This window comes from Corapipo altera, unplaced genomic scaffold (genome assembly GCF_003945725.1).
Source record: "Corapipo altera isolate COAL_440 unplaced genomic scaffold, ASM394572v1 2, whole genome shotgun sequence".
NCBI lineage: Eukaryota > Metazoa > Chordata > Aves > Passeriformes > Pipridae > Corapipo > Corapipo altera.
This window is the reverse complement of record NW_020884890.1, coordinates 1,043,866-1,058,003: the sequence shown is the minus strand read 5'-3', so window position 1 is coordinate 1,058,003 and position 14,138 is coordinate 1,043,866. Positions and strand designations below refer to the sequence as shown.

The 14,138-nt window shown below is 36.7% G+C and overlaps 1 protein-coding gene across 3 annotated transcripts in view; it reads left to right on the top strand.

Annotated features, from left to right (window-relative positions):
• The window catches only part of BMP5 (bone morphogenetic protein 5), a 57,109-nt gene extending 43,396 nt beyond the window's left edge, over positions 1-13,713 (top strand). For all 3 annotated transcript variants that reach the window (XM_027645110.1, XM_027645112.1, XM_027645111.1), the window contains 3 exons: positions 5,535-5,611; positions 7,464-7,574; positions 11,382-13,713. In XM_027645110.1, coding sequence (XP_027500911.1) covers positions 5,535-5,611; positions 7,464-7,574; positions 11,382-11,531 — 338 coding nt within the window. In that variant the 3' untranslated portion in view covers positions 11,532-13,713. The remainder of the gene's footprint in view (positions 1-5,534; positions 5,612-7,463; positions 7,575-11,381) is intronic.
• The last annotated feature ends 425 nt before the right edge of the window (positions 13,714-14,138 follow it).

Sequence of the window (14,138 nt, the reverse complement as noted above, 5' to 3'; positions counted from 1 at the left end):
TTTACCTCATCTTCACAAGCCCCAGGAAGTGGGGGATACGCTGCATCCCTTCAGGTTTGTGAGAGAAGGCTAATTCTCCAAGTTCTCTACAGCTTCCAGTAATGAGCAGCACTTCAAAAGTATGTCTTCATCTCTTCATATTTAAATGCAAAAGTTTTTGGGAAAAAGACCAAAGAATTCTGGCCATCATCTTTATGGAAGATTCAATAGACTACATTCAATTCTTATTCTCTCCCTAGTGCAAGACACTTGACATAAAAGACACAATGATGGGCAAAGGTCACTGTGTGATGGAGGTAATTTTTTTCCAAGCTTGTTCCATAATCATGTACCTACAGCATGTAAGACAGATGTTGACAGCGAAAAATGCTCACCTATAAAGCCAGAGGTTACGTAGTCAGACCCAGATAGGTGCGTTATCATTTGTATGTCACAGGCTTTTGTTATACCTTTCTCTATGCATCAATCTCAACTTCACTATGAAGTCATGTCTTTATTTTCTTCTTGCTTTTTTCTTCTTAATTTTTCGTTTCTTGAGGGTTTCCCCCTTTTTTCTCCTCTTTGTTTTTTTTCCTCTTTTGCCCTTGCCCTCTATCATCTTCCTTTTGCCTCCTGCCTTTTGTATTTTGCGTTTTTCTTTTTTAAGCTCTTGGACCTCAGCAATTAGCTTTACTGCATTCTGAGCACATCAGAAAAAAAAAAGCTCCACTGGGCAACTCAGCTCTTCCCTTCCAATGGACAAGACAATTTTTGAATTATTCATGAAGATGCAGAGTCATAAAATCAGCATCCTTGTGTTGCTAAGAACTTCAAGAGAAGATGACCTCAATGCAGTATAAAGACAGACAGAATTAATCTTAGCATTCAGACTCCAACTGCCTGCTGTGCACAGAGGATTGAACTGTTTATTATTTGCCCAGTTTTATTTTTGTCAAACTGTAGAAAAAAAAATTATTAAAAACCCAAACCCAAACCAGACAACTCGTTCCCAAAGGACATGACATAACTCTTCCTTAAAATCAAAGTTGGCTTAATTTTAATTTTTTTAACCTTTTGTAAAAAGAGTTACAGTGTAATTGGGCACTAGAGAATATCCAGATTTAAATACTGAATATTGACTTACACCAGGAAAATGCAAAACAAAGCTACATAATTTTTGTTAATAATGCAGTGAGATAAAACCAGAAAACAATATTTAAGTCTACATTTCCTGTATTTTATTGATTTATGTCACACTAATTAATTAAAAATGTAGTACTTTGGAATAATACATATAGGCATGTTTACATGCCTCTATTTTCCCTGAAAAAAAAAAAAAAATCCTCTTGAAACTTCTTATATATATATTTTCTTACCCTCCTTCCACAGCTCTTCCTACTACGCAGGGGCTTGGATTCCAACTGTAGTCCCTGAATAGCTGAGGAACAATGTTTTCTAGGTCACAATAGCCTACAGTTCTGATTCTATACAGAATAAGCATATGGGCCTTGAAGCTACAGTATGTGAAACTGAATCCTTGGCATCAGATCCTATTATAAATGTCACATTTGACACTTACATGAAACGTTACATTACACACAAAATTTGTCTTATATGAAAGATAGAATTCAAGGAAGTGTCACTTTCTTCATAGCTGACTTCATTAGATGGCTTGCAGTCTGTATACTCAGACCATTTTATCAGGTGTTCTGGTGTGACTACTCATCCACTGCTAGTTAACCTATATTTAAATGATCCAGAGTATCAAGAGAACGGTGACACCTGTGCAACGACTTACATATTTATTATTCAGACTTTCTCCTGTAAGTGTAAGGACTTATGCTACATCCTGGCACTAAAACGTCTGTACATGTTCTCAAATACAAAAACGTGTAACAGAGAAAGCTGGCAAAAGCAAAATCTTCAGCTTTCATTTGTTTGCCTGCTTGGGTGCTATTTAAAACCAGATTGTGAGTTTTCTGACTTTCTCACGTGCATATCTTTTCCACATTTTTTAGTCACAGTTTTTTTTGCAAAGTGACTTTTATTCTATATGCATGAATTTTAAATTCCCACTAGTAATTGAGAGGGAAAAGCTCAATATTTACTTCCTATGAGCACTGATATTAGTTAAAATGACTGTATAGATCCTTGTAAAGAATTATCAGTGAAACACAGTTCTGTTTTTCTAAAGCTAAAGTTCCTTTACTTTTGATTACCTTCACCTTACTTCTAGTGTGTGTACAGAACATGCTGGATTATTACAGGCAACTCAGAACAAAGTATGATTTAGGGGTTTTTGTTATATTAAAGACATACAGATTTTTGAAATCCTGTGATTTCTTAGGGCATCCTGCATTCCTTCTAATTGCTACTGCAGAAAGACACAGAACTCCCATGGGATGTGGGTGTATATTTTGACTCAGCATGACCTGGGACAACCGAGATTATCTGAGATGGCAGCTACCTGCGGAGATCCTTTAATGACTGTCATTGAAGAGCCAGGAAAATACCATAGGAAAGAATGAAGTGTTCATCTTTAAAAAAGGATGAGGGTTTGAGGTATTATAGATTAGAAAGCCTAACTTAATATCCCTGATGGTTATTTAGTACTACAAATGGACATATCTTGTCTTGTGGATAGCTTTTGACACAATTTTGGGAGTCGTATCGGGGCCTATGTGTATTCAACAGAAAGTAGGTACACAGACTGTTTAAAAAACAAAGAAAAAGCCTATTCAAAGAGCATGTTACCAATAAGAGAAAAATTTGTGTGGGTATTTTGAGTGACAACTTGTTGAATCTCTTATGAATCTTTTACCTTTTATTGGTAATTCGGATGATTCAGCACTCCTCCCAGATCTCATATCCTCTGTTAACTTGCAGAGAACACACTCTGTTCTATTGTCCAAGTTACTAGCAAAGACGTTAGTCAGTACTGGCATCAATACTGACCCCTAGTAACCAGCTGCCAGGCAGACTTTGTACCACTGATACCAGCCCTTTGAGCCCAGCAGCCTAGACAAGTTTCCATCCAGTATAGTCTTACCTATCCCAAGTTATTGATTGGATTGACCAAACCTTCCTAAAAACACAGGAAACAATACCCAGTGCTCTTCAAAAGCCCACAAAACTTGTCAGCCCATCACAGAAAACAGTGAGGTTGGTAAGGCAGAGTTTGAACTAGTAAATTCATGCTGACTGTTCCCAAACACCTTCTCGTTCTTCATGTGCCTGGACACAGTTTCCACAGGAATTTTTTCCACAAACTTCCCAGAAACTGAGGTTAAGCTGATTGGCCTTCTTGAAAATGGGCATTACATTTTCCATTTTGAATCATTGGAAAAATCCTCCAGTGTATGAACACTCAAAAATGGCAGGAAGTGACTTTGCAATGATGTTGGTCAGCTCATTCCCTACCCTGAAATTCATCCTTTCTGTTTACACGGACTCATGTATCTTCATTGTTTAACTAATTCCTAACTCTATTTCTTTTACTATGGATAGAACTTCAGCCACCAGGGTCAGGGACTCAGAAGTCCTAAGGGCAAATCTTGCGAGTAAAAAAAGAGACGAAGTCATTGAGTACCTTAACCTTTTTGAGTCCTTATCACTAGGTCCTTCACTCTACTGAACACAAATCTGTATTTTTCTTATGTTTTCTTTTTGCTATGAATGTGCCTATAGAGATACTTCTTGATGACCTCACGAGTTTCAGCTCCAGCTAAGCTTTAGCTTTCCTAATATCTGTCCCTCCATGCCCAGGCAATGTGTTTATATTTTTTCTGTGTAGTTCATCCCAATTTCACATTACTTTTGCTTCATTTGAATTTGAGTTCAGTCAAGAGTTTTCTAGTCAGCCACAGTGGCTTCGTACCATACTTGCCTGACTTGCAATGGGTTGCAATGCTCTTGTTGATGTCATCCCTCAGAATCTTGACTGTACTGTACTATGTTTGCTGCAGCCTCATCACGCTGCTGGTGTCATCAACATCTTCACCCCCAAAATCTGCTTTTTATTCATTGATTTGTACAACTACAACAGACTATTAAGGTGACTAGGCAGGAATATATAAAAAAAAGATTCTGAAGCTCACCATTTGACAGTGTGGTTTTGCTGCAAAATTCCTATTCTGGGTTATACTACTAGAAAACAATCTGGAAATAATATGAAATAATTACTTAATTTGGCACTGTGCTCAGTTGTGGTCATCACATCTTCGGAAAGACACAGAGAAGCTGAAGAGAACCCAGAGAAGCAATGAAAGAAGAGATCAGGACAGCTGATGAGAAGGAGTTGTCAAATTGGCAGAAAAGTTCCTTTAGGCTGTATATTTGGAAGAGTTTTCTGTAAGGATAGTGAAGAACTACATAAGTTATCTCACAGTCTGTAGAACTCCCTTCCTTTCATTTTATGTGAGAAAAGGCCTCTATCTCTTAAATATCCTGAAATTTTTCAGGATAATTTCAGAGACGTTCCCATTCCAGCCTCAGGGCTTATAATGTTAAAAAAAATGTTTCTAAAGAAATATCTTTTCCTGGAACTGAAGACTTTGTTTCTTTTTCCATGTCTTCCTTGTTTGTTTGGGTCTTATGGGATTTTGTTTGTTTGCTTTTTCTTCTTGTTGTGAATTTTTTTGGTGAACTTTTTTTTCTTTCCAGAATAGTTATTTTGGTCCAAAAAATTCACTTTAAGCATTCTTGAATTGGAAACGGAGGAGACAGCCTGTACTCCCTGCTCTATTGCATACCTCAGTTATGGCATCACTTGAATAGCTCTATAAACCAGCTCTGTGGTGATAATGTGATGAAGGCATGACCCTGTTCCCTTCCTTTCCTATTACTAAGGAGCAGTAAGGAACAAGTACTAGAATTTCTCCAGGATTACGATTGTCATGGAGAAGCATGTAGGGAAGGTTCTCTGTGTCCTATCCTGACACGACTCTGACAGTGTAGAAACTTTCAGTCCTTTAAAAAGCACCTGTTAATCTACTTGTTTACATTAGTATTACCAACTAAAGATCATCAAGTAGCGAATATTTCCAGAAAATATGGTAAAAAATGAAGGTATATGAAATGTCCTATTATCTGTTTAAATTACAAACTTTGGGAAATTCTGTTGTTTCAGGACAATTTTTATCATTGTTAATTTATCTTTTGATTTGGGCTACTTTCTTTACCTGGCAATTAAAACTGTGCCAGCATACAGATGACTTCCACATATCTTGGATCAGGCTCCTCCTTGTCCTCTTTGATTACCTGGGTGCATATTATCAGAGGTCTTACCCAGGTAGCCAGCAAACAGACATCATGTAAACCTCTTTCCCCTAATGCTGTATGTCTTATTTTGCCTGTGTACACAATTGTATCAATCTACCTGTGTTCAATCTGCATGTCCAAGTAAACATCACCTTTACAACCAACCTTAGGAATATAAATGACAGTATGTTTTTTATTTCCTTTGTACAGTTTGGTCAGCATCTCAAAAATAGCTAAATCTTGTCAGTTCTAGCAATGCTTCTAAAAAATTTATTAATGTTATTTTCTTCCTGTAGATTATAACACGAGCGAGCAAAAGCAAGCATGTAAGAAACATGAACTTTATGTGAGCTTCCGAGACTTAGGATGGCAGGTATGACTATAAATGCTTTTTCCTATTCAGTTCCAATTGGTACTATCTATTTTACAGTCCCCCATTATTTACACCTTGTTTTCTTTCTGGTAATTCGTATATCACTGATGAGAGACAAATTCTTTAAATGCATCTTGTAACAAATCCCTATCAGTATTGCTATCACTCACTATCTCTTTACCTTTTTTAGCTGTTCTCTCAAAGATATTGCACACATTTGTGGCTTTATGTTCTGGATTCATTCACATAAAGATAAATTTGAACAATTACTCAAGATATGAATGAATCTGCAGTAAATGAAAGCAAAATACCCACAGCAAGTAATGCAACTTTTTTAATTTGCACTTGAATTCAACCTGGTTCAGTGCTGTCTACTGCAGGTCAGTGAGATTTCATTGGGGTAGGATCCTTAGGGAAGTAAATCCTGGGTCACTGCTTAGTGGTGTTCATAACACCATAGCTAATTTTATATAATTTCTGGGGAAAACTGGGGAATCCTGCCATATAGTAACAAAAAAAATAAAAAAAGTAGTAAAAGGTCATGAAGTCAGAGGAGGGGCACTACAAGAAAAGAAAATAGACATCGATCTAGGGTTTTTTTCCAGAAAGCAAGGAACTCTTTATAAAGAAAGAACAAGAAGGCCATCAGCAACCTATAACCTAGACATATTGCACATGTAGGCAAGAATTCAGAGATGGCTGTCTTTGCATTTCACATTTCTCTGTATTATTTTAAAACAACTCTCCAGGAGCAGAACAAGTCTATGAGGAGAAAAAGTATGCTATCTCTTTGGTGGCAGCTCATCCTTTATGTATCTAGCTCAGATTCTCGTATGGCCTTATTATTCTGTCTGTTATTTTGTAGTATATTTATCCTCACAGCAGCCTGAAGCAGCAGGTAGAAGCTGTTTTCCCAAGTCTTCAAAGCAAAATAACCCCATCCAGGGTCACAGAGTAGGCTTGTGGTATTGAACTCAGGCTACTGAACAAGCAAGCCATTATGTCTCTGTAGATCACAGATTTTTTTAAAGATATCAACAGCTTTTTAATTTTTCTAAACAGTAAATTCTGATATGCTCCAAGATGTGCAAGGTTCTCAGATGAGTGGCCATAGTGGCCAAGGTGGCCATAGAGAAAAGAAAATATATTTTTATCCCAAAAAGTACCTTAAGAGTTAAAAGTTTCAACTGGAAAGCCAAAGCTACACTGCACAGTATTTGATCAGTGAAACCCAGGGTGAAATGACATACAAAAAAAATAAAAAGATACAAACCCCAGGAAGTAGGTACCTGATCCTCTCCATCCTTCCTGCAGCACTTCCATTACCTGGCAAAGGAGTAATTCAGCAAACTAAACACACAACTTTCATTAACATTTTAAAATATTTTCCCTCTTGTGGTCTTTTGCCCATACTGCGTTGCTAGAAATATTCAAAATGCATGATTCATTGACATGCCAATGCGTAATTACTAGCAACCCTCAGTTTCACGCAATAATACAGTTAATGGTATTGAGCATGCTGAAGGAAGAGAATGCATTTTAATTACTTTTGTTGCATCAAGAAATGCTCAAGATTTTTGGTTTGTGAGGAAAAGTATTCTACAAACATATTTTGATCTTTAATTCCCCTTATGGTCTCATTAGCTGGTATTCAGTATGGATTTTTAAGTTTAATTTAATTTTCATCTCTGTTCTGCATGAACAAAGCAATTACTTTAAAAAAAAAAAAGTTGTTTCACATGCCACCTTCTGAAGTTCCTTTTGTCATTGAACAAGTCTTAGTTTGATATAGTTCCAAATTCTCTGAGTGAGAAAAAAAAATATTGAGTGGATCTATTTGCTCTTGTTTTAGGATTGGATTATTGCACCAGAGGGCTATGCTGCATTCTACTGTGATGGAGAATGTTCTTTCCCCCTCAATGCCCACATGAACGCAACAAACCACGCCATTGTTCAGACTCTGGTATGCCTCTGCCTATGTTGTAGTTGCCTATTATGCAGTTGTTAGTGTCTTTGTTCAGGGTCTGACTCTTCTGTTTACTGCTACTGAATTTTGATTGTTTCTGGGTAAATGATAACCCATTTCGAAAACATGCATTGATGATTATGTTGGGGAGAGGATGAGCTGCTCAGAGTGACCTGTGTGGCAGGTTCCCCCTCCATTTTAAATGCGATAACACATGAGAGTACTGTGTCATGTTACTGGAGAATCGTTAGGAACGAAGGGGGCCCCCTGGTCTGACTTCCAAGAGTTTTTCAGCTTATTGAAGCTCAGTGTTAAAATCTACATGCTATACCTTCCAGAAATGATGACACTTGGCCACTCTGTGGACCTCTGTTGTCAACTGTTGGCAGAGATACTTACACTGTAATTTAATGTGAAGCTTTGCAAACAGATGCATTTGCATGTAAGAAATTGTGTTCAGTCATGCCTGGCTTACAAATGCAATTTAAAAATAAGTGTGTTTGGATCTCTTGCTCAGCCTGGTACATGTAAAAGGGGATTCACAGCCAGCTTTCTGCCTCTGCTTTTTCTTATGTTTTCTCCTGTGCCTCAACAAAAGCAGCCAAAAAGATGATCTTAGCTGAGGCAGCTGGCTAGGCCTCCTCTACCCTGGCAGCATTCAGCTACAGAAATCATGACCTTTAGACTATGCCTAAATGTAATGCTATGAGGCTGAAGTCTGGTTGGTTTGGTCAAAAATTGATTTTTCACCTATGTTGGCTGAAGAACTGGTATTAGCATTGGTATTAGCAGAATGATTAAGAAGCAGAGGAATGAGGGATAATAAACAAGGAGGGAGCAGCAGTACAAAATCAGAACAGGAAAGGGTTGCCATCTCTAATTTGTTTCTGGAAAGGTCAAGATACTCAACTGCAATTAGAGAAACATGGGTTTAAAGCTCCCTCTGATATAAAGTGATAATAGCGAAGTATCCTGACCATTGGATTATGCTGACAGATCTGTCCATGGAAGATGATCTTTTTCTTTGATTTTCACATAAAAAATCTGGGCCTTAAAAACCTTTCCTCCTTCAGAAAGGAGTGCAGTTACTACCATCCTGGGACACCACCCCAAACACCCCCCTCAAATTTAATCCCCACACCAAAAAAAATCCCAAAACCAAAAAAGCAAATAAACAAAAATGAAGTTTGATATCTTTCTGATAGAAACCAAATTCTGTTTGTGAAAATCGTCAAGTATTTCTAGAAGGTTGAATATTAGGAAGAAATTTTTTACAGAGGGAGGAATCAGACATTGGAATGTGGTGCCCGGGGAAGTGGTGGATTTGCCGCTCCTGGAGGTCTTTAAGATGATACTGATCAAGGGTTGAACTTGATGATCTCAGAGGTCTTATCCAATCTGATTGATTCTATGATTCTATGACAGGGACATTTTTAAAAACTCATCATATGGTGAGACCTTTTCCTTTCCATTCAGCTTTTGTTTATTCACCCTTTCCAAGTCCAGCCACCAATGCAACATTATTCTTCTACACCAGAATTCAAGTCAGCAAGATTTATAAAAAGAAGGGAAAATGTCAGGATGGAAATAAATAGAAGTGTGTTAAAGGGTTCAGGTGAAAGGAAACAGAATATGCCAGTTGGCAAGGAATACAGCAATGTGTTTAGGAGACAATGAAGAACAGTTCAGAGATAAAAAGAAATAGACCAGTAAAGCAATAGTTTAGCATTATGTAAACATTGTCCAGAAAAGTTGCCAATATCAGTGAGATCCCCAGGTTAGAGTTCCCTCCTGCAATTATGGACTGTTAAATAAGAATTGGCCCAACGTTAGTTTCTATTATGTGTCTTTTGTGTCCAAAAATGATTAATTTCCAGTTGTTAAGAAATGTGTGTAGTTTGTCCTATTTTTTAAATTGGATAGTCAAATTTTTCCCATTATTATGGCCTTTTTGGAATTGTGTTTCCCTCTGCATGTACAGTACATGCATTCAGTTATGCAGCCAAAAAATCATGAGGCTAATTAAATTTTAGCTGCACATAAATTAGATGAGATAACAGTAGTTGAATGCTTTCTGGTTTAAATTATACAAAATTCAGATTTACACAAGGTGTGCACATGGGGATGGTTTGGGAAACAATTATTCATACGCCCCACCCTAATCTAAATGTATTCATCTCCTGGCCATACTGATTACACCATTCTGAAAAAGCCCATTTTTTGGGTTGGGAAATGATTGTTCCTTGGTACCCCTCCAAATTTCGCTGACTCTTTTTTTATTTTCTTTTGTAATAAGAATGGGAGAAATGCTAGGCCAGTACCTCTCTCTCTCCTTTTTTCTTAGCTGAACTTAGGCAAACAGATGATACAGATCCATATAAATACAAGATAGGCTGCATTTAATGTGTTCTATAAGCTTTCTTCATCACCTTCAGATCAGGTTCAGGAGACGCGCTGACTTCCTGGTCATGAGAGGCAGTGGATCAGCAGGTTGGCTCGTGCTGAATTTGTAGCTAACAAACACTTGAAAAGCCTGTGACCATCGCTGCCATGGTTAGCGGGGCCATGGAGCTTCCAGCTGGGGTGGCAGGGGCTGGTGGAACCAGGATTTATGACAGGGCAAACATCTGCCTGGATGAGGCACAATCATTCTTTTCTCCAGTGCTTTGCTGCTCATTTGTTTTACCATTTTTAAGTGTATGTCTAAACCTTTACTAAACTGCTACTTCAGGATTTATTATTGCTCATTTCAAAAGACCTTCTCATGGTAACAGTTATGTAAAAATTGTTTCCTGATAGACTGTTCTCTGTTGTCTGGCAAAGGCTCTGAGCTTATATCACTGCAAGACAGATGGCTCTAACAGATTTACAAAGACTTAACATACAAATGAAACCTATTACTGCTGAAGTCTTCATCCATGCCTTAATAATCTCTTGCCCTCTCTATTACAACTCCCTCTTCTCTGGCCTCCCCAGTTTCCAAGTCTTCAGCATGTGTAGAATATTACATCCAACCTTCTTTAAAGTACAAAGAACTTGTATTTCCCCCATTTTCAGATATTTCCACTAGATCTTGTTCGTTCTGGGATGCTGTTCAAAACTCTTTTCCTTCTCTTTAACCTTCCATTGATATATTTCAGCCTAGAGAACACAAAGACTTTTCTTCCTCAGCCCTTTCCCCAGACATTTTGTCCAGCTGGCACCCACCTTATGAATTGATTTTTACTTCAGTGGAAGTAGAATTGGATCCACTGATATGTAGATAAGACCCTAAAATGCACTCATACTGTCTAAGAGCACATATCTTACCATTTCATAGGCTGAGAACAGTTCCAGAGCCTTTGCCTGCACAGCCTTTGCTGTCTGCAACAGATTTTCCTCCATGCTGAGATCCCAACACAGGAAAGCATTTTTTCACACATGCTTGGGTCCTGGTGAGACTCAGGGCTTGAGCCTTTGCTTCATGTTAAGCACTGTCCTCCCCAAAGATGGTATGCACAATATGTTTAAATGTTTTCCTGAGCAGCTGCCTAACTCCAACTCTTTTCTAAATTTCATCTGAAAACCAACTTTCTGTCTTGGCCACTTCTCCTCATTTATCTCTCCATCTGCTTTTATTGTATAACTCTGCCCGTGCAATTGAAATCAGAGCAATGCTCTGGAGGTAAACTGTGCTTTAAAGTTGCTAACCAAGGAAAATTTGTGACCACAGCCTTCTCTGAATTGCAAAGACATGTTTTCCACTGATGTTGTCCTTGTACCTCTCTGTTTGATATATGAGCTATGTATTTATCTATCTTTCAGGTTCACTTGATGTTCCCTGATCATGTACCAAAGCCATGCTGTGCACCAACAAAACTGAACGCAATCTCCGTGCTCTACTTTGATGACAGTTCCAATGTTATTTTAAAAAAATACAGGAATATGGTGGTACGTTCATGTGGCTGCCACTAGAATAAAAAGATAATCTAAAGCAGAGGGGTTTATTCAAAATTGTAATAAAGTCAAGATATAAGCCTTGCTGATGAAAAGGCAGGCCTAAATTTATTCCATTTCATGTCATCTCTCATTTAATTGTACAGTATAATGTATATAGTAGCTTTTATTTATTTAAAAGTATATAGTTTCTTTTGTATGAGCAAAATTTCAGAACCATTTATTTTATGGGTCACCTCACCATGCAGTAGAAATTCACAAACTAGTTTTTCAATGGATCGTGCTGAAATCTGTTTCATTCTGTTTCAATATTTTAAGGTAAAGCCTTTGTACAGAATTTTTTAAAACTAGAAACTCCAGAACTTCTGTAATGGCTTTGTATTGTTAAAGGAACTAAAATACATTTGGTCATATTGTGCCAATGAAAACTGTGGCGAGGTATTTATTTAGAAAAAGACACAGGGAAAAAACCTAAACAAAACCGCTCGACTAAACATATTTTTTCTTTTAGAAGTTCTGCTCCATTAGAAAAAGTGAAATGTTGAACAGTGCTTAAGTAAATAAATAGTAGATAGAAAATAGAAGTGAAAAAATTGCACATAATTGTTATAACTATTTTCTTTAACAAAATAAGTGTAACTGGAGGAGTATGTTACTTTTTGGCTTGTGAGCTGCAGAGTTTGCAAAAGGCTCCAGGCTTTGGAAATTCTATGTAGACAGACTCTTGCCTTTATCTAGGACTTTCCAAGTTAACACTAAAAATTGAACTACAACATTCTTACCTCTAATAATATGAGTCTCTTATTTACTACACTGCTCTGGCAAGTATTTTTATAATAGCACCACAAGGTAAAATCAAACAAAAACCACGCAATCCTTCCCATTATATACACAGTATATACACTATATACACAAAATATACAGAAGATGTAGTATGGAAGGGCTTTGCTTTATTTAGCTCCTACTTCTGGATGTGTTTTGTGAGTGTGTGAGGGAAGGCATTGGGTATGCAATTGTCACCTCTTTAATCAAAAGTCATGTCCCTAGTGGTGGCTGTTTTCAGAAAAAGATGAAAAACACCTTTCATAACAAGGCATTGGGTAATTTGCAGCCTACTTTCAGTCCCATCTGCTTTTCTATTGGGTGGGAATTAGTTTAAATAATGAGACTCAATGTGGGATATTGTTCCTTTTATTTTGCATTAACTATTGTGGCTTTGTTATAATTCTTAAATCCATATAATAACTTTTTAATCTCCCTAAATTTTTGGCCTCAAATCAAATCCTGTGGTTGTGAATTGCATAACCAATTACAGATTACATTTCCACCACTACTACATATATGCTTATTTTGAATTAAGGACATTTAATTTCTTTGGACACCCCTTTGTTTTACTGTTATGAAAATGGGAAAACAGAAACTGTTTTCTCTCTATTACATGACTAATTATAATATATGCTTTTGTTGGGAATTGACTTCACTAAAAATGCTTCATTTAAACAATTCTCAGAGAGTTACTAAAAAATACATAGGACATATCAGTTTCTCCTTAGACAGTCTATTCATGTAACTCTGACTTCTCCGGTTATTTAAAATATATTTCAGAAATCTCAGATTATTACAGACTGATAAAATCAGTGTGTGCGTGTGACTGTGTGTATGCATGTGAATGTGCAGCTGCTGTTTTTGCAGAAACTAATTTATTTTATCTTGCTTTTGGAGTAATACATAAATCCTTTTAATGCATACACTCAGTTAAAAAAGAAAATAAATTAGTAGTACTGATTTCAGTCTTGGGAACTCTTTCCCCTTAATAGAACAGTTCTATTTTACACTTCCATCTCTATTTTATACTGGCATTACCTACATATCTACATTTAGTTGCAGATTATGCACAAGGGTGTATGGCAAAATATGTCTCCATCTGAATTACCATTTTGGAACAGTTAAATTCCTGGGTTGTCTTCAAAAATTTACTGGTTTCTGTATAAATTGAGTGGGTGGATATGCTTTTTTTGAACTCAATTTATTCTGAATGGAATTTGATGGATATTAAATTTTGGGTACATTAAGTAATATATTTTTAAATAATGGTGTACCATTTTGAGACTAAGAAGCTGAAGATTATTGTTATATTATTCTTTAAAATATGCTGTTGGAATATATTTCTATATTTTGAGACATAATAAACCTGTAATAATGTTTTCCTCTGCTGTGATTTTACTTCTAAGATGCATGACAAAATGGCAGTGACTTGATGTATTCTTTTAAAGTGAAAAGCAAGAGATCACCAATTTTGTTACAGTTCATTTTTAGTACAGACATTTTGCAAAATTGCTTTCATATTGTTACTTCTTAAACTGCAGATAGTGAAACATCTACACTAGTAGTAAAAATCGTGCCTTCAAATGATACCTCCAAGTGCTAATACTGTACTCAAAATATATTGTTTCAGCAATAAGTAAAGGATTCAAATTATCAGGACTTTAAAATGATGTTATTTGCAATCTCTACCAGCTTTTCTGCTCACACATTCAGCTGTGTATAGGGAGAATCTGACATGTGGTGCCTGAATGACAAACCAGACATATGTGAAATACAGAGCATTATCTTTTACTATCTCGT